This window comes from Solanum lycopersicum, chromosome 11, assembly GCF_036512215.1.
Source record: "Solanum lycopersicum chromosome 11, SLM_r2.1".
NCBI lineage: Eukaryota > Viridiplantae > Streptophyta > Magnoliopsida > Solanales > Solanaceae > Solanum > Solanum lycopersicum.
The window spans coordinates 835,852-863,053 of record NC_090810.1 but is presented as its reverse complement, the minus strand read 5'-3'; the positions used below and the strand labels follow the sequence as shown (position 1 = coordinate 863,053).

Genomic DNA, 27,202 nt, shown 5'->3' with positions numbered 1-27,202 from the left:
AAGTAGTACTAACGATTAAGGAACCGGTGTTTATTAAGTCAACAAAGAGGGGCACTGAATTACTAATCATTCATGGATATTAAGTAATTAACCACATTGTATTATGACTATGTTAAAGGTCAAAAAAGAGGGCCAAAAATCAATAATTGTAATACTTTAAGAAAAAAAGCATTATGTTGTCGAGATAAAGTTATATAAGTATTTAAAAAAGTACTTAAATAAGACAATTACATGTATATATAAATAACTCAACGTGCAGATCAATAACAAATTTTTTAGCTCAAATTTCACTATTATTCAAAAAGCAAAAGATTTAAGAAAAAGAGTGATTTAATTTCTTCAAGGATAGTACTATCACATTTTTCATTTGGATATTTAGCTAGTCAAAAACGTGTCATATCGAATTAAATTAAACTCTTTTTAATTATCATGTATATGAGTGTATACAATTTTTATCAGGTCTTATTTATATACCAAACAAATGTTAAACTAAAGTAAATAAAGGGGCCACTTGTCTCTTTATCCAAAAAAGTTGAAGAAAATCTTTTTTTACTACTCAAATTTTAAGTGCTCTTCAATATAGGTGTGTCCCATCTTGTCTTTTATTGAGCTTGTTGCCTAATAACTCCTATTAATCACACATGACTTATAGGTTAGTTAAAATAATATTGAACTAAGATTAGATCAAATCACTTTTCTTTTAATCACATCAAGGAGGAATATTAAATAGTGATTTAAAGAAAGTATGAGTATGATGATAGTCGTTCTTTTAATCAAACATACAAGATCAATATGAAAAATCGATGTTTTTTGATATATAATTTCGTAAAGATTTTTTAATTATTTCGTTAAATATTCACATATATATAACTCTACGTATATACGAAGGCTGCTTGACTTGACAAGTCCTTCCATCCAAATTCTATGAACCTAATTTCTTTTAGGCTGTACCAACTAATTAAGCCTGAGCTTTTGGGAAAGAAAAAGGATACATAACTATAGATAGTCCCTACTTGTATGTGTCCAATTATAAAGCATCAAAGTGACTCACTAATATGTTTTAGAGAAGGAACTTATATGGTGATAGTATCATGTTTGAGTTCCACTTTGACTCTTGTAAGTTAGAACCAAAAATGGTATGATTGGAACACTAAAAGCTATAAATACAAAATACCTACATCAACCTTTATGTGAAGTGTGAACAAATATACGTGAAAATGATGTTAAAAGTATAGTTAAAATACAAATCGATACTCCTTGTGTTTCATATTAGTTGTTAACATTACTGAACATGTTCGAACATGTCAAAATATTTGTCAGTTAATCAATTTATAATATCAAGATAAAATTTTTTAACTTTTTTCTACTTTTCCCTTAATTAATATTAAGTGTTTTAAAAGTAAAACTAAGAATAATTAATTAGTCAAATATTTCCAAGTTTTCAAGAACTCAAATCAGTTTTTGGGACTTCTACTCCCAAATTTTCAATTCTTTTTCCAAGTAAAATACATATACAAAGATAACATTATAAAAAATCAGAACCTTCCCAAATTCTCAAATTTCAGTCTCAAAATTTATGACCAAACAAAAATTTTGAACTCCTTTGCTAGAAAATTACATAAATTATTAGGTAGATCATAAGTAGGTACCCATGATTGTTGCAACTATAAGTTGTCTAATGTAGCTGTCCATATGGCACAAAGTGCATGCCATACATTATCTCTTGACTATGCTTCATCCATCATGTGGCCAATTGGGAAAGTGCTAGGTTATATTGGAAGCAATAGCACAGTTTCATATGTGATTTCTCCCATGATTTGATTGTAGCACTTGTCACTTGTCACTTGTCACCAAACCAAAGGCAATATATTCAAAGTTCACTCAACATTGTTTCTTCTTCCTTTCTTTTTTCTTGTTTTATCATGTTACTCCAAATAAAGGATAAAGGTAAAATTTTGTTTCTAAGATAGATTGTATCCAAACCATAAAGAGAAAAATAAATAAAAATATCAATGGGGAATAAAGGTACACTATATATATAATTTACATTTTTCAAATTTCTTATGGGCATGGTAGGACCTAAGATTGAATACAACCTTAGTCTTATTCAGTCATGAGCTCATTGCATAGAGCTTGTCTAATGCGATTTACATCTCCTGTATAATTTGCAAGTCACTGCACCGCGAGGCAGTTACTACAAAGTACTCATCCAAAGGACAATGGTTGTGACAAATATTCTAGATTTCTATAGTTCCAAATTTATTTATTTTAGAAAAATAACTTCCCTTGTGAAAGTAGCTAGGGAACAAAGTTCTACCATTGACATTCTAAATTTATTGTATCTTGTCCACCCTTCAATACCACATCCAGGTTATAAACATATACTTTTAGAATGATATAGTTTGCTTAGAACATTAAAAAAAATCACTTATTTCTGAAGAAAATATATTTATTTGAATCCAAACGAACCCTTAAAAGTGAATCTCTCGTTTCAGTTTTACATTGTTGTAATTAGTTATAGATCTAACCCATTCTTGTGACATTTGTGACCTCAGCTAGTTGCTATTATTTACTCAAAAACCAAAAAAAGTTGGAAATTTAAACAAAAAAAATTAGTAGTAAATGGGAAAAGTGAGGCCACATATTGATTATTTAATATATTTACCTAAGAATAAATTAGGGAGAAAGCTATAGAAAAAGAGTAGAATTGGATCCCATGTAATTTTTTGTGGGATTATATATGTTTCACTAGTTACCTTTTAGAAAGTGGACATTTTATAAAACACACTGAAAAGTAATTGAAAGGTGAACACTCAATTTGGAAGACACAAAGTGTATGATGCTATACAAAAAATGTGGATGCAAAGTGAGATTCTTAAGTTGAAGTCTAGGCATAAATGAGTCACATCTTTAATGTCAGTAAAAAAATTGAAGAAAAAGAACAAAAAAATATAAGCTTAAAGGTTAGAAACCTTTTTAGATATAAAATATTATCTATATTGATCGACTGTTTACATTAAATTAATTTAATAAATGTATGTTATAATAGTATTACATACTTAACCATGTTCAATTACTTCCCATGGTAGCACATTTTTGTAATTCCCATACTAATCCAAATAATATTTTCCTTGTACATAGTGTAACTATTTTTAAAAATAAAATAAAATTCTCATACTATTTACAAGTATCATTAAAAAGCATTTTGAAAAGACACCATATTTCAACATGTATACCCTAACAAAAAAAAAGGGTATAAACAAAAAAAGGGTATACCCTAACATGTTATGTTTGTTTTCCAAGTTCAAAAAATTTAATAATTTTATGTCCCTTGCTATAGTAATTATATACTGTTTGTTATAGGTGAAAACTCTGTTTATATGACCCCAAATATTGTCTAATCACACATTCCTTGCTGCGACAAAAATAAAGATAAAAGAAAATATCTCGGTCGCACCAATAAATGTGGTACGATAAATCATATCTCTCTATCATCGAGTGTTTTAAAGAATATATCAAAACAAGCCGCTATTAATGAAATTCTTTGTCAGCTTTATGTAAATTACTCATTTGACTACAAACTTTCAAAAATATCTTAACCTAAATCGATGATGACAAATGACCAACTCGTTATAAATAAAAAAGGTATAACAAATAATAATGTTATGAATGACCAAATATCGAATATTGATAATAAAACAAACGAATGTTCACCCACCTCTTGTATCGCCTCAAATTGTCGTTTTAGCACTTGTTTTATTTCTTTACTTTCAACTAAATTACTGTTTAAACTTGTATTAATTCCCACTTGTGTCTCAATCAATCGATCCTTTAGTAAAGTTCTTAGGAAGATAATTTGGTTGATATTTTTTTTAAATATCTTTAGAATTATAATGTATTTGACCAAACTTGGGTGGAAATATCTTTTCCAGAGTAAAAATAAAAAAATATCACAATTTTTTTATATATATTACTTGCATATCTTTTTTCTTTTCTTGTATTATCAAAATATATACTAGTTAAATGGTTATATAAATTCTATTTATATTGTTACTTGATTTGGCAATTGATCCTCATTTTTCATGTAATTAGACTATTTTATTAAGTAACACATTGAGTTAACATCACATTATAAATGAATACTACCTCAAGATCACATCTTATATACTCCAATTTTTGTTTTGTTTCATATTTTAAAATTATTATATCCACTACTTAAGAAACCAAGAAGATTGGAAAACAAAAGTCGTATGATTATTTTCCAATAAACATACAGAGAACGTGGGATACTTGGAATCTTTCCAACATTAGTTCATATCTTATGTTCACAAACTTCTTTCATATTTTTCCTAATTTTAAGTTATAGCAAAAGAGATATATAGTTCATTAAAAATATAGATAAATAGATAGATAGACTGACATTGAACTCTTAAAATATAAGATTACATTTAAAGTCAAAGGTACAAATCTCAAGTGCTATATTTTTATTTTCCGAATCTCCTTAACTAAAATCTTGAATCCAACATTGTTAGTAGTAGTAATAAAAAATAACTATGCGGAAATATTCTTCGTCCATTGCATTTAGAGTCGTTGAAATCTTTAGTGAACATATAATCATGACATAATACATAAATATGTTCTTTCACTTGGATCCTACAACTTTGGGTTGCACAAGAAAACATTCTAACTTGTTTATGTTACATATGGTTAATGTGTCTACTAATTTAATTTTATACGAGTTTAAATATCGACTTATACACAATTGAGAGCACATAGATATAAAAAGATTTTACGTGTTAGTTATTAATATTTATATTTATTATTATCGCTAAATATGATATATAATTATATTATTGCCTCTAAATAATTATTGGTAAATTTTTTATTTGTGGCAGTGTTGAGACAAAATATATCCATTTTCCCACTATCTCCCTACCACCCACCACCGCCACAAGCCCACTCTCTTCCACTATCTAATTTTTTTGTGTGTGAATTCTCTATCAAAACATGATCTACAAATTATTGGTACCATGAAGAGAATTCTGTATAACAACTCTGTTCAATGTATATTAGCTTCCTCTTTTTATTTTATTTTCCGCTCATGTTGAGAGCGTCATATTAGAGCTTCAATAAATCTAGATCGCGTAATGCAAAGTCTATTTAGGGATGGCCGACATATGTATGTCAGCTTTAACTCTTATTTTTTTCTTAATTATCTTACAAATTACTCATGCTAATATTTTTTTTTTATCTCATTTAGGTCACACATTTTTCTTTTTAATTTGTTTAAAGAAAAAGTCATATTTAAAATAATTTAACCTTAAATTTTAGATCACAATTTTTTTTAGTTTCATAAATTTTGTGTCAAGATAAAAAAAAATACCAGCACAAACTAACACGAAAAAATAAATGTGATGGCAATAACTACGTACACTCTAATTTTACACCCTACTGGCTACTACACTCAACAAGGGGAATTTTACGTCCTTAGATAAATTTTAATATAGAGATTAAATTATATAAGAAAATATAGTATATTGTTTTTCTCGTGAATAAGCAGAAAGTATTTGTAAAAACAAATTATGAAGTTAATGATTTATAGAAAGTGGACTCTTTTTTCAAGCTATGTATTTCTCATTTTATTTATTTTTCATATTATTACAATTGATAAAATTACAAAAGCTTGAAAATATGAATAAATAAAGTTTTTGGGATGTTAACTAGAGATTCGTGTTTGAGTTTGGATATAAAAAAAAAATTAGCAAACGTCGTTTCGAATGAGTCGTGCGCGATTCGATTAAATTGAGTGCACTCCTTATGGTGCTAAAAAATAAATTGCCTTTATTGAACATGGTTTATTCATGAATCAAGATCTCCTATTTATTAAAAAAAAATATATCCCATTGTAAGGAAAAAAATATTAAAAAGATATCGAACATGAATTTAATTGTTGACTACTATCATTCGTTGTTATTATTACTAATCACTATTTACAATGATCATCACAAGTCATCAATCACTATCACTAGTCACTATTATATATCGCTAATCATCGTCATTATTCACTACCTCCTTCTTCTATCACTATCATCTACCAAGTAATTGTTAACCGCTATTATCATTCACTAGTTTCAGTAAAATCACATTTTATCCATAGTATTTAATTAATTAACTTAGTTTTTGTATTAAATAAATAAAAACCAGTTTTATATATTGAGATGCATAAAAAATAAAATCTTGAATATTTATTATTTAAACTTTACTAAAATATTTTTATATTAAAAGATATATTCAGATTCTAACGTCTTTAATTTTAATAAAAATACATACTTGTAAAGTGGGAGAAAATCATCCCTTTTGGCAAAAGATATATAGAATCTTTCAATTAATGTTGATGATAACTTGACAACTTAATTATTGATGACAAAATACATAATGCAACTACAATTATTATACAAACCACATTTAGTAATGCTGTCTGGCTCATTGTAATCCCAGTTTTTCTTGCGATGTTTTTGCTTCTATATACTATATACTAAATAATAATAATAATAATAATAATAATAATAATAATAATAATAATAATACGTGCTTGTTAATTGCCAAGAATTTGCCTTATGTTCTAAGTATCAACAAAATAATTGTTTTTTCTTAAAGTTGTTCCCTATTCACCCACCACTCAAAATTAAATTTATAAATGTGTAAAACTATCATACTATTATCTTTTAAGCATAATAATGCGTACTTCAGTATTTATGTCCTTTAATTTTTAGATATAAATAAATACACTTATAAATTTATATAAAATACTATTATCTTTTAAGCATAATAATGCGTACTTCAGTATTTATGTCCTTTAATTTTTAGATATAAATAAATACACTTATAAATTTATATAAAATTAAATAAATAGATATAATCGTCCTATGATAAAGAAATAATATTAAGCAATTACGAATGAAATCGACTCACTCAGCAGAGTATAGAAGGAAATCGAAAAATTCAAACTAGTATGAATATAAATCAACTCTATGTTTTTGAAGTACCTCCTTCGTTTGTATCTAATACACTCGAGATGCTACGGGGCCTGCATCTTTTAGATCAGTAGTAGGATGTATGTATTTACTTATCTAATTCTTTACGAGTAAAATGTCTACTTACGCACATTCAAAGCTTAAAAACATAAGTATCGATTGGAATCAAGTTATTATCGATTACCTTTTAATTTTACTAAAAGGACACCAAATCAAGAGATATCCTTGCCAACTGCCAATCTTTTGAAGGGATCCCATATAGAAGATACAGATCATACTGAAAAATGTGCTTTTAATTGCTACCAACATACCCAATGTCTAAAAAGATGTCCATGTTTTGTTTTTTTCCATTCTTTTTGGGCTTTTATCAATTAAATTATACACTTGACAAAGGAAATATTTTTTATACTAGTAAATTAGTATTTTAAATCTTTTGTATGTACTTTTTTTATATTAAATGTAGATTGATAATATACTTACTAGACTAGGGTAAAAAAGCGTCATACCTTAGTGTATTAGTTATGGGTTCGTTTATCAAGATGAACTTTTGTTATAAATCCCATATGCGTTAATAGATTCACTAATTCTAAGGTAGATTCCGAATATAATATATTTTAAAATTAAATTCATAAAATTTAAATCATAGCATCGATGATTTTGATCCCCTTTGATTGAAAAAAAATTATTTTGTATAGTCAAGGTTGAGGCTATATGTATAAAAATGTTTCTAAAGGTTGTAAAATCTTTAGATAGAATAACAATAATTTGATTATCAGTAAAAGAAAAATATAGTATATTAAGTATCTCTTTTGATGTGGTGTCACTCCTAGAAGTGATTTACGTATCTTACTTTAAATTAAATGTGTGAAAAAAATTAAGTGACTTTTTAATGATGTAAAAACTTCATATATTAAAACAGAAATAATTCTATTAAGTACATAAAATACCACTTATTTTGTACGTTACTAATAATTAATTACTGTACTTACTCTTAATTAACATCGGGAAAGGGTAACATTTGCCGCCAGCAACGGCCGCCCTATGAGTCAATCAACTAAAGAAAACATGTGTATTGAAGTATGGGAATTTTTTTTAAAAAAAATAATTTCTACTCATGACATATGTTTAAGATCTTATATATTAACAAGACTAAGAAAAAATAATTTTTATTTTATTTTTAAAATAAGATAGATAAATTAAAATTAAAGAGTAATTAGAGATGGACAATACAAGGGAATGGAGTAGTGTCCCATATTGAAATTAAGCTTAGTGTAAAGATCCCTTTCGAAAAGACTAGCTATTCCACCATAAAGTTTTTACTTATTAAATGAAAATTAATTAAATTAAAGTAGAATAAGACATGACTTGTCTACAAGGTGGTGCATGCATGCAAGAAATTTTATTTTTTTTTTTAAAAAAAAAGTACAAAATATTGTGCTGCATGAACACGCAATTTCTCTAATAAAAAGGGCCAAACAATAGCTCATTTTTTGTACCACTAATTAGTAGTCTCAAATTTTCTAGTAAAATATAATGGCTTTCATTGAGAATTATAGGGGTTTTGAAAGAGTAAAACATGTTGGAGCAATGACCTTGGCAGCAATATTATTAGGAGGAAATATTGTATTGTCAAAAGTGGCAGCAGATGATGGAATGACTATGAGAGTTATGGTTGCTTATAGATGGATTTTTGCTACTGCATTTCTTGCTCCAATTGCTATCATTGTTGAATGGTAAGTAATTACTTGTTTTTTATCATCTGCTTGCCTTTCATGTCAAGAGAGTCGTTCAGATCGAATTTATATAGTCGTCCAGGAGTAGGACCTTTAGCTTCGAGTGGGAGGAAAATGGTGGGAGCTCGTACGAGGGATAAAAGAAATGGCAATACTACTAGATAAAGTTATAAGGTTTTTGTTTTTTTAGGAAAATGTTTAACTTATTTTCTCCGTTTTTGGTTGGTTAAATTGTTAGAAATGGAAGTTTTAAAAAACGATTTTTTGTGAAAACATCATAAGAGTTATATATCATCCTATGAAATGTTTTATTTTACAACAATTTAAGTCATAATTAATAAAATGGGCATAAAGATAATAACTTTAAGTACAATACTAATCATGCAAGAAAAATGTCAAAAGTAAAGTATGATATTCCCATTGATCCACTCCATGTGACAATATTAATATTTGAAAAGTTAATAAGACTTTCGAGTGACCACTAATTTTTTTTGATATTTCGTATCCTATACTAGTTTTATGATATTTATATATATATATATATAAATTTAATTTCAAAAAATTTAAAGATTTTAATAAAACTATTCAATATTTATACCGATAAATAGAAGATACCTAGTAAAATAGCTAAGGTATAACTACGATAAGATTAAGAAAATTGAATAATTTGATCATTGACCCGATGTTACCGTATAAAATGAAACAGATGAAATATTTATTAAAGATAAATCAAAGAATCTAAAACAATCTTTTCCAAGTAAAGAAAGTTTTAAAAGTAGTGGTACTTAACAGTACAAAATGAAAACTTATGGGTGTATATGTTCATCTACATGACTTGTTGAGAAAAGAATATTTGCCCCTAACTTTTTGAGTTGTCTCTTTTGACCCCGCCAAGTCTATTATTTGCACTTTTAATTATTGCTCCACTATATTATGTTTGTCCTTTTTATTCTCTTTTTTATAGTATTTTTTTCAATTTCAAAATACTTCTCTTTAATTTGTCCCCTTTTTTTTTATTTTATTAGTGAAGATAAATGTATCTTTGACGACATGAGAGTTCTTGGAAGTCAATGAGATACTTTCTTTCTTTTATTTATATATGGTTATATTCGATTCGAGTATTGTAAAGTCAATTTCTGAATATGATATTTTGATAAGATTTTTTTTTATTCATAAAGGATTGCACCCAAGACCTATATTAACGGTGATTGGATTTTGAATTATTTTATTAGATACTTTCTTTAGTTTTTCATTTGGTGATTTGATATTCATATTGAGACTCGATTATTTAAAATTCATGCACTGCGCGACCACAATATTTTCATATAAAAATCTTATTCTTATAAACTCGAACTCAAACCTCTAGTTAAGAATAAAAGGAAATCATCCCCACAACCCATGTTGGTGTCAACGAGATACTTATACTCCATCTTATAGTATGATTTAGCTCTTAGTTTATTAAAAATGTAAAATTTTATAAAATATTTTTGATTAGTATGTATATTTGTGAGTTACATTTCAAAATATTTTATTTGAGAAGAATTAATTTTGGTTACTGTTTTTTTTTTGTTAGGAATAAGCGACCAAAACTAACTTGGACTGTTATTGTGCAAGCATTTCTCTCAGGACTACTAGGGTAAGTAATATTCAACTGTTGACTTTCAAATTATTTACGTTTTGTCCTGATTTATACGACAAATTTTTTTTATTGATCTAAATTTTTCATATTTTTAAAATTTCATTATCACTTACATAACATCACATAAATTTATAATTAAAAAATAACAAAAGATAAATTCGTTCAAACCACGAGATCCTAATCAGTAACTCCTTAATTAAGGCTCAAGCAATATATATATATATAGTACTTATAATCTACAAATTGCATCAATTTAAAACTACTATAAAATGAGGCTTAAATTAGTTCATAAAAAGTATAAACGATCAACTTAAAAAGGTGTTCAATCTATTTAGATACAATAAAATTATAGATATCTTGAAAAAAACTTTATGTTTATTCCAATTCCCAAAAACATTGTCACTAACTAACTATGATGTCCATTCAGTTTATTTACACTGTCCTCAAGAATATATCTGCTTATGATATTTTATTATTTTATTTTAAAAAAAAAAACTCATTATATAACACGAATATTTTAAAGGATACAATTATTATAGTTTTAAAACAATTGTTGCCATCATTTAAGTATCATGTTATATCCAATTGATATTATGACTATACCTTTTGGTCGTTAAAAAAGTATTTTTTTAAAAAAAAATTGTTTTCTAATGTTTAATTAGAAAATGTTACATATGATTATAGTAATCGTGATAGTAAGACAAAAATTAGTATTATTTACTACATAACAATGTTGATACGCAAAGGTATTTTTATTTTTTGTTAATTAGAAGAAGAAATTAGAGATAATAATAAATTGATGTGATGAAATTGTTGTAATTTCAGGGGTTCATTATTTTCGATTTTATTTTATACAAGTGTGATAATGACATCAGCAACATTTGCAACTGCAATTTACAATCTTATCCCAGCAATGACTTTTGTTATAGCTGTCCTTCTAAGGTATATTTATTTACTTTATTATTATGTTATTCTTTTTTTTTGTGTCTAAAAGAAAAATCTCTAACATTCGAAGGAGGAGGACAAAAGTACCTTAATTGTTCTTGATAGCGCCTTAATTACACATTCATCCATTCTAGTTATTAGTGATAGAGAAAAGGTTTGACAGTTTCGATATTGATGTGAGTTTAAATTAACTCTATTTCGATGTTGAATATTATTGTGAATCTATTTATATAAGTTTCTAATTTTGTCATTGACACGGTGAATTTTTTTTCCTTCCTTAAAATGTTGATTAGGTTTGAGAATTTATCATTTGATAAAGTAAGTGGAAAAGCAAAGGTAATGGGAACAATGATATGTGTTGGTGGAGCAATGTTATTGACATTATACAAAGGAATAGAGGTTCATATGTGGCCTATCAAAATTGATTTGCTACATCATGATAATGAATCAACAACACATAAGAAGTTAGTTGGTGGCACTTTTGCTTTAGGAATTGTACTGGCTGTCACCTCTTGCATTTGTTATTCACTATGGATAGTATTATTGGTAAGTTATACTTCATTTTACCAATAAATGAGTGGAATGAATTTGTTTGCAATTATATATATGTTTGACTAATTATTGTTGTTTTGTTTGATCAATGTGTTAATAGTCTAAGGTAAGTAAAAACTATCCATGTCACTACTCAAGCACAGCATTGATGAGCCTAATGGGATCCATTCAGTCTGTCCTATTTGCACTATGCTTTGACAGACAAGTATCTCAATGGAGGCTTGGTTGGGACAGAAGATTATTTGTTGTTCTCTATCTCGTAAGTCATCAATGTTAATTAACTTATCAACGAATATCATATTCAGTGTAATCCTGTCAAAGAGGTAGAATATACACATATTTTATTAATACCTTTATGTGGTAGAGAGGTTATCTCCAGTAGACCCTCGGTGCCACAAGGCAAAACCAAAAAACAGGCTAGAAAGCAAAATAACGGCAATAAAGTAGCAAGATAAAGACATTGGTCTGTAGACCAAATTTATGCGAGCTTGTCTCTATCTTTGTGGGGTAGACACTACTAAAATATCACTATATTCCCACTGAAAATGTATAGTGACTTTTACCTCAGATATTTTGATTCAATCAGTGAGAAAAGAACAAATAGAAGTGTTTTTTTTTTTTTTTCACATGGAAAAAATTAGGGTGCTTCTCAGTATTTTAGTGAAAATTTATTTCTCACCATGCGTTTGCTCAATGAATTTGTTCGGTAAAAAATGGGTGGGAAAATCATTTTTATAACACAAATTTTCATTGATTCACAATGGAAAGAACCTCTATTTCTAGTAGTGACAGAGACTGTATATGATACACCTTCGAAACGACTTATGAACATCAATATATATATATATATAGTATAATAAAATGTTTGTGTTATTAGACAAATTATGTTTGTTGATTATATATAGTTCCTTTTTTTATGCAGGGAACTTTAGGATCTGGAATTGTGGTGATTTTAATGACATGGTGCTCTCAGAAAAGAGGCCCTCTATTTGTCTCAGTCTTCAACCCTCTAATCCTTCTTTTTGTGGCACTAGCTAGCTCATTGTTTCTTAACGAGACCCTATATCTAGGAAGGTAATTATTCAAATCTTTTTTTTAAAAAAAAATATCCTATTTATTTAATAGTTTGATATTTCAACTTGTGGTTAATTAGATGTTATAATCATGATATATTATGAAAATTGCTTGAATATATAGTATCAACATACTTATATGTGGTATAAATGACATCTAGTCCTAACACTTTGTAGTTGTCATGTATACTTAGTGTATAACAAATGTATACATTAATAACTGTATACAAATTATACATTGATTATACACTAGCTACATACTGGTTATTTGTTGAATTGTTGTACAGTGTAAAAGCCTTGATAAATCTTCTTACTTGCTTAACTTGTTGGTTATGAACAGTATATTAGGTGGATTGCTTATAATAATGGGGTTGTATGTGGTGCTATGGGGAAAAGGAAAAGACATGAAGGCTTCAAAGGCTATTATATTATCCAAAGGAGCTTTGCAGAAAAATGATTTAGAAGCTCCTAATCAAGATCAAGGTAACATTAATTAACTTAATTTTATTAATTTAACTGTCTAATCTATACATGTTTAGGTTGAATAAATAAATTCTTTCATATAATGATGATAATAATACAATTGTTCTCTTATCTATCATCTCAAAAGTATATGAAGCCCATAATTTCTTTTATGACATTAATTGTAAAACATACCTAACAACTAAAGTAATTTATGAACAATCCCTTAGATATATGACATGAAAATCATAGTTCATTCTTTACTCTTTTTAAACTTCTTTGTTAATCTATCGGAAACAACCTCTCTATTTTAAAGGTAGTGGTAAGGTCTGGAATTTTGCGTACACTTAACAATTCTCAGACTCCACTTTGTGCGATTTCACTGAATATGTTGTTGTTTCAACTTCTTGTTAATGAGACTTTATCTTATGCAGACACTCCTTCAACAATAAAGCAAGGCTTGACTCAATAGGAATTGGAATGTGTTTGTGGGCTATTTCTTGCACAAAGTTAGGACTACCAAGAGGCCCAACACCATGCAAATGAAGGGGAAAAAAAAAGTTCCAACTTTGTCATTTGATATATAATGTGGAACTATCAATATATATATATTACATATATAGCCACCTTAAATGATAATTGTAACATGTAAGGCAATATGTGTACCCCATTAGTGGGCATTCCAAGAAAATAGTATACATAATGATCATCAATATTGATAAGCCTTCCAAAGTTTAATTTTGTAAATTAGAAATTTAAATTTGATTAGTAGAAACTGTTGAGCGAGCTCAAATAAATGTGTTTAATATGCAATATCAAAGCGTTTTGTCAAAATCATATCTTGAGACGAGTTTAAAAAAACCAGAGTCATGTATAATTTAGGAGGCAGTACAACTATTGGTCATAAAATGGAAGATAATTTTATTTATTTATACTACCTTAGACCACATATAAGTGATGAACTTCCATAGAAATAAGCATTTGTGTGAAAATGACTTGATTTTAACCTTTTTGTTTATCTCTATTAGTTCATCACCAAGTGTATAGAAGAATCTGAATAAAACAAATTGGTCCTCCAAATTATATTTATTACTATCCTAGAAATTACAAATTTGGAACCTTTTTATTTTGAAAATCCCTTGGGTGGGTGGTTGAATAATAAATATTTAAAGAGGCTTGTCAAGTTTAAAAATTAAAAATATGTACTGGTCACAATTAAATAAGTATGTAGTCTGGCACAGTGTCTTTGTTTAATACTTGGGAATCCAAAACTCAAATAAATGAAGAAAAAACAGATCCAAGTGGTTTAAATTTGAGGTTGATTATTAGTTTTCATTTTAAATTATTATCGAGTCTTAAAATTATTTTTATATGATTAATTAAATTTGAATGTACTTCGATCTTACAAAATGAGTGAGATATCTTTTAATTTTCTCCAAGTTTAAATGTGTTTTCAGCACTTCTCTTGCTGTTTTATTAAGAGTTAGAAATTACTTCCTATGTCATGCGACACATTAGAAATGTACAAAGGTGTTTTAATGAATATCAATAGTTCGAAAACGAAATTAATAATTTATGTTAATTTTAGAAGTGTTTACAGTACTTCTCTGTATATTAAATGTTATTTACTTCGTTTCGAACAAACAAAGTCACCTTTTTATATTTGAAATAATTTGAATTTTAAAAATTTCTTTTATTTTTGATAAAATTAATATATAATTACATAAATATCTTTCTTGAATACCATGTCAGAACAAATGATATCATACAAAATTGAAACGAATAAGTATAATTTAACAAATTCATGAACCCAAAATATATGTATTTATGAAAAATATGCACACTAGACACCACTATAATGTTTTATTTTTGTTTTTCTTCAAAAATAAATTAAAAATCACAATTGGTATGTCAAAACATAACCACAAGGACAAGATAGACATCTCTCATATTTCTTTCATAAAAAGGCCTAAAATAAATAAGAAGAGCAAACAACATAGAGAGATGGCAACAAAGGCTTTAATTCAGCCTCAAATCAGAGTTTCACATCTGTCTCCTCCATTGCCAAATAGCATTGAAATGATGATAAGAAACAATAATATTATTAATTCTCCAAGAAATTTTAACAAGATTTCAAGATTTGAAAGAACCATTTTTGCTTCTTCTCAACAACAACAAAGTAATGTTGAGATTTCACATTCAACTTCTTCCCAAATCAAGATTCAACTATATGATGCCTTACAAGGTAATATAATTTTTCATTCTCTTCTATCTTTAGTCGGGGGCGGAGCTAGTCAGAATCAAGAGATTTATCAAAAAAAAAAATAGTAGAAAATGATAATGTTTATTTGGTAGATATTGATTCTTGTTAATTTTTTCATATGTTTACGTTTTTATATTTTGAATTTGTTTAGCGAAAATAATGTGGCTTTTGTAGTCTCTCCAATCTGCACCTCTGATTCTTTATCTCTATGTTTAGGGATTGAGCTAGTTGTCTTGTCTAGTATTTTAGGGATTGTTTAGTAGGCGGGGTAAAAATAATAATTTTAAAAATTAATGTTAGTAAATTTTGGAAATATTTTATTTCATTATTTGTATTAAATGGTGGGGTTATATGTACAAACTTTTCTTTATTTATTAATGGGCTATATAGAAAGTAGGATAAAATAATTTAATGAAATATTCTTATTTTATTTCGCGTTCTCAACAATTCCTCATATTATTAACTTTAGGTATAATACATAGATATTTATTTAAATTTATTAGTAATTTTTATTTAAATATTTGAAGTATGATCTATTTCAATTGAACAATTGAATACATGATAAATATTTTTATTCCAACATTTTTTAGTCAATTTTGAAAAGGATTTTTATGCATATTATTAAGTAACTAATAATTTCTTTTATCATACACATTAGCCTCAATAAATTGTAAAATTCATACTTATTCTAATTGATATGTATAAATAAAAGATGAAACGTATTTTATGTAATTAACTTATCTACTGAATGACTCACAAAACTGTTTTAAAATATGAAAATATTTTTAATACATATATTCTTATTTTTTGTTTGTTGAAAATATTGTTTAGGAATTAACAGAGGAATTTTTGGAGTATCATCGGACAAGAAAATTGAAATAGAAGAGCTAGTCAAGCAATTGGAATCTCAAAATCCAACTTTTGAACCAACATTATCTCTAGATAAGGTGATGTGGTATTGTGCCATACCATTATTACTTCCGTAGTTTCAATTTATGTGACATTTTTTTTTTTCGATAATCAAATAATTTAAATTTAACTAGGAATTTACCCATGGAAATTTTAAATTTTTAAAAAATAAAATTCTTATATTTATAAACTATATACAAAATACTATAAGTCACGATAATTGATCGTTCAAAATATTTTATAGATACATGAAAAATTATGATCAACGCAGATTATTTTATATCTCTAAATCCAAAAGTGTCATATAAATTTGGGGAAAAAAATATTTTATTTATTTTACAGTTGAATTACATGTATATTTCTGATTTAGAATAAATGATTTTGGTTTATGAGTAGGTGGCTGGAAATTGGAAGCTTATATACAGTACAATAAGTATTTTAGGATCAAGAAGGACAAAATTAGGATTGAGAGATTTTATCACACTTGGGGATTTATATCAAAATATTGATATTTCTGAGGTATGCTATTTTAATTTAAGATTACGAGATTTAATTATTTTATTTTTTAAAATTTTGCATAAAAATGAAATATTACGTATTTTTTATTTTGTCATAGTTTGACTAATTTCAAATATTTTAATGATGATATATGGAGGGAAAAGCTGTGAATGTGATTAAGTTTAATGCCAGAGGATTAAGTTTATTAAGTGGAGAGTTAAGGATTGAAGCTTCCTTCAAAATTGCATCAAAATCAGTTAAGATTTCTCTCCTTTTATTATATTTTTAAGAATATACAATTTTGTTGATTTTCATATTTCTACTTTTTTTTTAATTTGATTTTTATTTTTCAATTTTAGAGAGTTGACATTTTCTACAACAATTCTGGAATAACACCAGATCAGGTATGGTTTGATCATGTTTCCGACATGGCAAAAAGTTATTATTCTAGCTCGTTTAATCGAGAAATAAGTTATTTTCGTTTGATTGAGAAATAAATTATTTTAATATTAGTTATTTCAAGATTTGTAGTATAAGATAGAAATAACCTTATAATCTCGAAATAACTAATTTCAAAAAAAATTATATTTCATGATTTCGTCTCAATCAAATATAAAATAAAGTCATCTTAAAATTAAATAAAAGATTAGTTATTCTTTATTTCGAACGAGTCCTGAGTGTAAAAATAAAACTACTTTAAACTTATTTCTTCTGTTAAATGAAATTAATAAAGCAAATAGTTTAACAAAGAACATGCACATGTGATTATGTCAGGGTAAAAGTAGATCTAAAGAATATATTAGGTTTTTTTCAAGTACTTTTTCATGTAATCTTTAATTTTTTTTAATTCATTAGTTTCATAAAGAATTAATTTAGAAGTGTTATATATCATATATACATTGATTTAGTTTGTTTGGAACAGTTAATGAACGTATTTCAGAAAAACTACAATCTTCTTCTTGGCATCTTCAACCCACAAGGTTGGCTTGAGATTACGTATCCTTTTGCGAATTGAATAAACGGAAGCAATCACTAATATTTGTATTAAAATAAGCTGTTTATTCATATTATTTGGGTACAATTTTTTCTTTTTCTATACACCATACTGTCTTTTTATATGTATATTTATATAAATACATGCAAAATATCCTTAATCTTGAAAATGCAGATATGTTGATGAGAATTTGAGGATAGGTAGAGATGACAAGGGCAACATTTTTGTTTTGAAGAGGGTTAATTAATTGAATCCCAATTTATTTATGTGTAAATTTTAATAAATCCTTACTACATATAGAAGAAATACATCAAGTTTTTCTCTTCATAGTCCATCAATTTTTCTCTCAATCATATACCTTTCTATTATTGGTTGGTTTTTTGTTTATTTAATTATGCTCAAAATTATATATCTATGTATACCATGTTTAATAATTTTGTATCTCGAAAGAAGGGATAATTTTCTCCTGCGATATTCATCTTTAATTCGATTTCAGTTACAACTTAAATGAAAGAGAACTTTTTATTTTAAAATTTGACTCGTTTAACTGAATTTTATTTTGTAAATCGACTATATATCTACATAGTTTTACACGTCTCAACAACTCAACCATACTTCAAAAGGTGTTCAATGCACAACCAACAACATATACTCAAGAACAAAATGACAACATTAAGGGCCCGTTTGGCCATGGATATGGTATCATGATATGGAATTATGATATGATATCGTGATATGAAATTGTAGTTTTGTTTGGACATGCGATATGGAATTTTGGTGTTGTATATTTTCTCATAAACATAATAATCTCATAAGTTCTAAAACTATTAAATAGCCCCAATTGTTTATTTAATATTATCAAATAAATAAAAAATCATAAAATCGTATAATAAATTATTACAAAGTTATTTATTCTCCACTTAAGTAATTATTTCTTCAATATATTTGACTAAAAATGAACACCTTTCACGGGGTCTTCAAGATTTTACTACTCAACAATCATGAAGTGTGAGTTAAAATGATTATATGTACTTGAGAAGAAGAATAAATTTTATGTCGGTGAAAATAATAAATTTAAAAAAGTAATGATGTGATTATACATTTTATTTACATGTGAAATAAATAGTTAGTAGATATAAATGTGGTGTTGTTTTAACAGAATATAAACTTATGGATCAACTTTGTATTAAAATAACTCAAATCATGATATAGTATTCCTATGTGATTTCATATCATGGTTTTTGGAGAATATGGTATCACATCTCATCTCATGATAATTACCGTAAAATCGCATGACTAAACGCTGATTCCATCTCACAATACCAAATCGTGATATGGTATCATATGACCAAACGCCTACTAACAATTTTAATTATATTACGATTTACATGCATATATATCTTTCTCATATCTACTTATCAACTTTAGTAATAAGTAAAAGTCACAAACGAGTAAGATATGTAATTCTTACGTCTCACTCAAATATTTAGATACCAAATAGCCTTTTCAATTGGATGATTAAATAACTTCACATAACTTTCATTGAAATTATATCTTTAATTCAAAGCTTACAAACACATTTATCTGTTATGACAATATTATGAACTAATCGCAAAACAATATCATCAAACTTATATTTCTAGTTTATCAAATCACATGACTAGGATCGTGAAGTATTATGTGTACTTTATTAATAAAATAATAATAATTATGCATAAAATAGAATGGAAGGTATATCTTTCAAATCTTATAGAGTAAAATTAAAAAAGTTAAAACTCAAAAGAAAAAGTCAATGTGAAAAGGAGGTTGAACAACCAACGGCTGAGATTAAATCTAACACGTCAAAAGAAGGTGCTTGAAAGGTTGTCAAATGACAGATCATATACAACTCCTAATAATAATGGCTGAAATTATTCCTACACCTATCAAACTATTTAAATAAACAAATAAAAATTTAAAAAGTTTCTATTTTTAGACTTTATAAAATTTCACAAAATATTTTATAGTTGTCATTCAATAATGACTTCCCTTGCTTTCTCACTTTTATTGAATTCGAATCAGCAAGTTTCCTTTTATTGATATCTTATTTTATTACTATATTAAAAAATATAATGTGCAAATTTAATTTTTTTAATTAGAGATATTAAATTTGAGAAATTAATATATATAAAAAAATTATTAATTGAAAGTGTTTTCCGATAAATGGAGCTCTATGGGCATGAACTTAGATTATTTTTGAGTTCTTTTAGATAGTTAATATTTTAAATTTAATTTCTTATATAGTTATCTACCTGTTGAAAAGGTTTTAGTAAAAATTATTTTGATTCTTTTTATCCTCTAAATGATCATTCAAGTGCAGTGTTTTGGTTTTGCACATTTTTTTTTAAAAACATACTCGATACAAAATACAACATTCAAATAAATTAGGACTAAATATTATTATATAAATAAAATATATTAATTAATGTCATTTCAGCATTTAAAATGAATATATTTATATTTGACAATTATTTTAAACCATTTGACATTAATGCTAAAAATTATTGCTAACATCTTAACATGAAAATAATATTCCTTGAAAATTCTTGCATATGCTTAAAATTTAAAAACTTTTTTTACAAAAGATAATTTAAGATGAATAAGCATTCAGAGCCTTTACAAATACAATTTTAATTATTCTATACAATATAAATTACGCATTGAAAAGCTTACACAAACATCTTTTCACACAAAAGAAGAAAAAGCATATATTTTAAAAGTCTAAATTATGTTAATATTTTGTTATAGATCGAATTCCTTTAAACTTGACAAATAAAAGGGATAAAAACAATTGCATTTTTAGAGTTGTTTGATAAAATGCATAAAGATATTATTTCATAAAGTATATCAATAATGCTGAAATCAATAGTTTTTGAATAAATTTATTCACTATTTGATTTGGTGTGTATTAAAGTCAGTTTAATCTTTTACCATATATCCTATATTAATAGCACATGTATTATCAATACAATAATTTTGTCACATGTTAGTCATAAATCGTATTAATGTATAACTAATATATGTAGTCTATAATATCATAAAACATATATCATATATTTTTAGTACATTTTATAAAATGACCCCTTAATAAATAAGAAAACATATTTAATAAATAAAATTTGAATTATGAATTTTTCAAAATTCGAACTTACAAGACCTTAGTATTTCAATGATGATCTTTTTCTTCAAAATATGATATTATTTTGCATTCTCTATCAAGAAAAAATAATAGAAAAGAAAAAAGAAAATTCACCTACTCTTATAATTCCTTAAATTTACTAGTCCAACAATTACTACTATTATTTATGTATCCATATAATATATGATTTGAAAAAAGCTTGTCCTTTTTGAAAACTTTAGCATTTGTCATTTTGGTGTTGTTGCACTTTTAAATTTCAAATTCAAAAATTCCTACAACCAAATATTTACTGCAGTAATTAATTATTTTCATTAAAAAATAAAAATCATATTTTTTAAAAAAATATTTAAATTTCAAAACCCTCTTTTTTCTTTTTTGTATATAATAAGCTTCCCCTAGAGTCTTAAGATTCCTCATTTTGTATATCTCGTTTCCCCAAACAGAGTCTTCGAAGCCGCCGGCCATAATCTCCGGTTGCTTTGCTAAATCTACGGTGACCACTTTCCGATCTCCTCTCAGTTCCCGGTAAGTCAAGATCTGGTCTTTCTTATTCGTTTTTTTTTTTTGATTTTTTGATGGATTGAGCTATGTGAAAATGTAAAGAAAATTGTGAGATGCATGTGGGGATTATGTTTTGAGATCTATGGAAGTGGTAAAAGAGATTGAATTTGTTTATCTGAAATGGGTATTTTTTATATTTTGGATTGACTAGTTAGATGTAGTGAATCAAGTATTTGAAGGTTGAGCTAATATAATTCTGGATCTGATGAAGTGGATCTATGTTGAGGTTGATCTGCTATGGATTTGCCTTGATCTACTGTTTGATTATAGTTCAAATGGTTTTGAATGGTGTTCTGTAGCTCTCTTGTGGTGATTGATGAATAAATTTTGTTAAAAATAGAAGAAAAAAGCCTTCTTTTTCGTTGGAACTGAAATTGATTATGTCCTTTTGGCCTTTTGATTACTTTGTATCTCAATGAGATGTAGCTTAGTTGAAAATGAGTGTGGAGTGACTGAGGGGTTTTGCTTTTTTGCTTTTTTGTCTCCGATTGGATCGAGGAGAAGTAAGTTATAGAGCGAGAAGTACGTGATGCAGTGTCATTTGGATTTACTGGATTGATAGTTGAATCATAGAGTTTTAAGATATTTTCACTTTTGATTTCCCTCTTTTATCTATGTTGGGATGTTGATTGCCAAGTATCCAATGTATTGTCATTTTGATATGCTTGATCGATAGGTTTGACGTCCGAGTTTTAAGATACATCTGTATTGGGATATTGTCTTATCTGTAAATCATCTACCTATGTTGCTGACTAGGTATCTGGACTGGATTTAGAATTGCTTATTAATCCGTTGTTTGTATTGGCAGTTGAATAGAAAATGGCTGACGGTGAGGATATTCAGCCCCTTGTTTGTGACAATGGAACTGGAATGGTGAAGGTCAGTCTTTATTTTTTTTACTTTGGTTTACAATTACCGACTCACGGTAGTTGAACAACGTGTTCTGTTATATTCTTGAGATGTTTCTGATTTTTTTGGTGAATAATTGGATTGTTTGAATGTAGGCTGGATTTGCTGGTGATGATGCCCCTAGAGCAGTGTTTCCTAGCATTGTTGGTCGTCCTCGCCACACTGGTGTTATGGTTGGAATGGGTCAGAAAGATGCATATGTTGGTGATGAAGCTCAATCCAAGAGGGGTATCTTGACCTTGAAATACCCAATTGAACACGGTATTGTCAGCAACTGGGATGATATGGAGAAGATCTGGCATCATACTTTCTACAATGAGCTTCGTGTTGCCCCCGAGGAGCACCCTGTTCTGCTTACTGAAGCACCTCTCAACCCTAAGGCCAACAGAGAGAAAATGACCCAGATTATGTTTGAGACCTTCAACGTTCCAGCTATGTATGTTGCTATTCAGGCTGTGCTTTCCTTGTATGCTAGTGGTCGTACAACTGGTTAGTATTAGTACTCTCATGATCCGAATCTTCCCTTGTTGGAAAGTTGTTTTTGATCTGACATTATGAGTGTCTTTTGACAGGTATTGTGTTGGACTCTGGTGATGGTGTGAGTCACACTGTCCCTATCTACGAGGGTTATGCTTTGCCGCATGCCATTCTTCGTTTGGATCTTGCTGGTCGTGATTTAACTGATAACCTGATGAAGATCCTCACCGAGAGAGGTTACATGTTCACCACCACTGCTGAACGGGAAATTGTCCGCGACATGAAGGAAAAGCTTGCCTATGTGGCTCTTGACTATGAGCAGGAGATTGAAACTGCCAGGAGCAGCTCCTCCATTGAAAAGAACTATGAATTGCCTGATGGACAAGTTATTACCATTGGTGCTGAGAGGTTCCGTTGCCCAGAGGTCCTCTTCCAGCCATCCATGATTGGTATGGAAGCTGCAGGTATCCACGAGACTACCTACAACTCTATTATGAAGTGTGATGTTGATATCAGGAAGGACCTCTACGGTAACATTGTGCTCAGTGGTGGTTCAACCATGTTCCCTGGTATTGCTGACCGTATGAGCAAGGAAATCACCGCCTTGGCTCCCAGCAGCATGAAGATTAAGGTTGTTGCTCCACCGGAGAGAAAGTACAGTGTCTGGATTGGAGGATCCATCCTTGCATCACTTAGCACCTTCCAGCAGGCAAGTCTTTGTTTTTTTAATCTTCTCTTGCATATACTTTTGCCATATTAAACTGCATTTTGTACTACGTTGTTGCTAACTTAAACTTATTCCATTCTTGATCAGATGTGGATTTCAAAGGGCGAGTACGACGAGTCTGGTCCATCCATTGTCCACAGGAAGTGTTTCTAAAAGGTGCTGCTGCTATTTTTACTTCTGTTCACGAGTTCCTTTTTATGTTCTCCTGCTAAAGCTATTATGTTATCGTCCACAGTGAACTCGGGTCTGCTGTTAGGCAAGTCTTTGAGATGGGGCTATGAAAGAAGGGCAATTAAAACATTGTACTACTGCTGATACTATTTCATGTTTCCAGTACAAGCCTCTTTTGTCAGGAGATATATCCCTTCTTGAATTTGAACTTGAACTTGAACTCTTAGGTTGTTTGTAGTTGCGGAGAGTGATTGTGTTGTTGTTTATTATTTTGTTGGGGTTTTATCTTTCATTTTCTTTGTTTTGCTATCCTATGGTACTTTTTTTTTTTAAAAAAAAAACTTGGGAACAAATATGTCGATATTTATTGAATGAGAATTTTTGTAGTATTTTCAGACTTTGGAAATCAGCTTTGTAGTTTATGTGGATGATGTGAGGATTACGTTTTCTGTGGTGAAGTGCTATTTTCATATGTTTGTCCTATTCTTCATTGCGTTTTTTTGTTAAAGCCAAAGGTTTTGAATTCGAAACCTCTGGTTACGCAAAAAGTTTCATCCACTATACGACATCCTTTTATGGCGTAATACATGTGATGTCTCGTTTGAATTTGGGAGTGAATTAATTGAGTTTGGCTTTTGTTTGTGATGGGACTAACTGGCCATATGGATAATTCATTTCTTGTTAGGCCAATGTTTTTTCAATTATAACAATTTCTCCACTTGTCACCAGTGTCATTATACTTCGATAAGAAGGAATTACAACCAAAATAATAATAATCATGAGGGGGCAACACTCTTAATCAAAAATCTTTTCATACTTAAAATTTAAATTTAAAATTTCTGATTAAAAAATGCGTCACAAACCTAGCTTTTTTTCCCAACTCTAACAAAAGAATGTTGTTCAAATGCCTGCGCAATTAATTGGAGACACAAAATATTCTGGAAGATGCTTGAATCATATAATAATATATTTATGTCTTGGTAGGTGTTCATGTGGAAAGGTTGCAATTTTATCTTTACTTTTTAATAATAATAATAAAAAAGGCCATTATTTAATCAAAGTAAATAAAAGGTTTGATTTAATACTACTAATTAAAGATAACACGGCTGTACATGATAGACCCTTTCTCTCTTTAAAGAAATGGTCCGAAACCAACTCAAATAAAATTAGATGCGTGTCACGAGTTTAAATTCGATATATAAGATATTCAATATCTAAAATAGCAATGGACAGAGACCTCTAACGAAGTAACGTTGATTTTCTAAGAGCTAACTGAAACACCAATAAACTCTAACAACGATGAACACATAAGATTTGGGGTCCCCCCTAAACAATCACACACTCTAGTAGTTAGCATCAATAAAAGTTGGGGTAAATTTTTTTAAAAATAAAAGTAGGGGTAATCTTGAGTGTATCAAGTTGGCAAAATCAGTGGGTAACCAATCTTTTCAGACATGGTCAGCACACATTTTGATTATTCTCTTTAACTAGAAGATTAAAGCTAAATAAATTCATTTACTGACTTTTTCCATGTGCTTTATTTGTTAATTAAAGATGAACATTTGAACTTTTCAACATTACAATATAAATATAGTACATTAAATAAGTGTTTTGGATCATTACTTTTCTATATATTACCACTAAATTAATGTATATGATATCAATTTGTTGATTGTCTTATCAATGAAACATTATTGAACCCAACAATAGCATGTTGAGAACACTTCATCTTTTAAGCAAGCCCAACTATGTTGCCTTTATTTACTGCGACAAAAACAAATTTTTAGCGGTAATAATGTCATTGACAAATATATATATTAAGAAAAAGTGCTAAAGTTTTTATCGACATTAGTTAGTTGTCATTAGATTTAATGTTACTATAAACTTTAGGAGTATTTACAAAGAGTGTGTATTGCTCCTAAAAAATACATATTTATCGATAAGTAAGATAAATTCATTAATGAAATACTGTTAAAGATCATTTTTGTTACAATGATTATTTTATCTATTTATTTTTTCTTCTTTTAGTAAAACCAAGTTATTAGAGATCACAAAATGAAGCATTAGTTGGTTATTACTGCACCAAAATTGCGAATTGAATTTGTTAAGTTAAATACGAAATTGATTCTTTCGGATTGCGTGATAAAATTAGCCTTTAGAGGCAATCAAAATACATAGTAATAGTCAGTGCTAAAATCTTTACAGACATAAGTTAGTTTATATTGAATCCAATGTCACTAAAGACTTTAGAGATATATATCGCCGCTAAAAATACATATTTAAAGATAATTAAATTATTATCGTTAATTAATTGAAGCTAAAAATGTAATATTTATCCTTGAGCACTATGGTGGAAAACGTAGTAGACACTTCTATATGTATAATGGACATAAAAGTATATGACTTAGAAACTAATTTTACCATATGAGAGTATTGTAAAGAAAGCAATTTAATTATCCTCATATATAACCTTTGTTTCGTAACTTTGAAGAGTAGAGAATCATTGTTTTTTTTTTCTTTTGATTGAAGCAAAATACAAACACATGAAATATTTCTCTTTCTTTGTTTTATATATACTTTTATTTTCCTTCATTATAAGTTCATTTTTTGAGTAACTGTTAGCAAAGTAAATTACTGTCATAAAAGGGCGAATTTAGGAGGAGGCGAGTATTCATGAGATTTTACTAGGAAAAAAGCTTACGTAATTCTCCGTCGAAAGTTGGGGTAGCGGTACGTATAATTTCACCATTTTAGGATTCATTTTGAATATTTAGGGACCAATTTATAGGACTTAGATAATTTTCTTAGTTTTTCGTATGTGTTAAGCCTTGAGTATTTTGGTGGTATGACTTTCGGATAATTTTTTTGCGAAACCCTTACGGAATCCTATGTAGGGAGTTGAGGGAGCAATACATAGAATCTCACCATTTTTAAAGTTCATTTTGGATGTTTACGGGTCAATTTACTGAAATCAAGCAATTTTCTCAATTTTTGTATGTGTTAGTCTATGAATATTTTAATGATATGATTTTCGGACGATTTCTTTATGAAACCTTTACGGAATCCTCCACAGAGAG

At 28.0% G+C, this 27,202-nt stretch overlaps 3 protein-coding genes across 4 annotated transcripts; all 3 read left to right on the top strand.

The window, feature by feature from the left end:
- Positions 1-8,417: 8,417 nt before the first annotated feature.
- On the top strand, positions 8,418-14,151 carry LOC101261286 (WAT1-related protein At1g68170). The gene is made up of 8 exons (XM_010314160.4): positions 8,418-8,767; positions 10,341-10,403; positions 11,232-11,348; positions 11,645-11,897; positions 12,004-12,162; positions 12,826-12,977; positions 13,317-13,459; positions 13,873-14,151. Exons 1-8 carry the CDS (start codon positions 8,568-8,570, stop codon positions 13,908-13,910), a joined length of 1,125 nt encoding a protein of 374 aa, XP_010312462.2. The 5' UTR covers positions 8,418-8,567; the 3' UTR covers positions 13,911-14,151.
- A 1,220-nt stretch (positions 14,152-15,371) lies between these two features.
- On the top strand, positions 15,372-18,470 carry LOC101262470 (fibrillin-5, chloroplastic). 2 transcript variants are annotated; one of them, XM_004249819.5, is made up of 7 exons: positions 15,376-15,683; positions 16,533-16,648; positions 17,007-17,129; positions 17,266-17,364; positions 17,468-17,512; positions 18,031-18,104; positions 18,277-18,470. In XM_004249819.5, the coding sequence occupies exons 1-7, from the start codon at positions 15,443-15,445 to the stop codon at positions 18,347-18,349; spliced, it is 771 nt and encodes a 256-aa protein (XP_004249867.2). In that variant the 5' UTR covers positions 15,376-15,442; the 3' UTR covers positions 18,350-18,470. The 2 variants fall into 2 exon arrangements, with proteins under 2 accessions (XP_010312461.1, XP_004249867.2); XM_010314159.4 differs by lacking the exon at positions 18,031-18,104 and having other exon boundaries at positions 15,372-15,683.
- A 3,181-nt stretch (positions 18,471-21,651) lies between these two features.
- Positions 21,652-24,586, top strand: LOC101262163 (actin-7-like). The gene is given in 6 exon segments (NM_001321306.1): positions 21,652-21,805; positions 22,650-22,720; positions 22,846-23,239; positions 23,323-23,936; positions 24,042-24,110; positions 24,190-24,586. Coding segments are annotated over 4 exon segments (1,134 nt in total). The 5' UTR covers positions 21,652-21,805; positions 22,650-22,660; the 3' UTR covers positions 24,108-24,110; positions 24,190-24,586.
- The last annotated feature ends 2,616 nt before the right edge of the window (positions 24,587-27,202 follow it).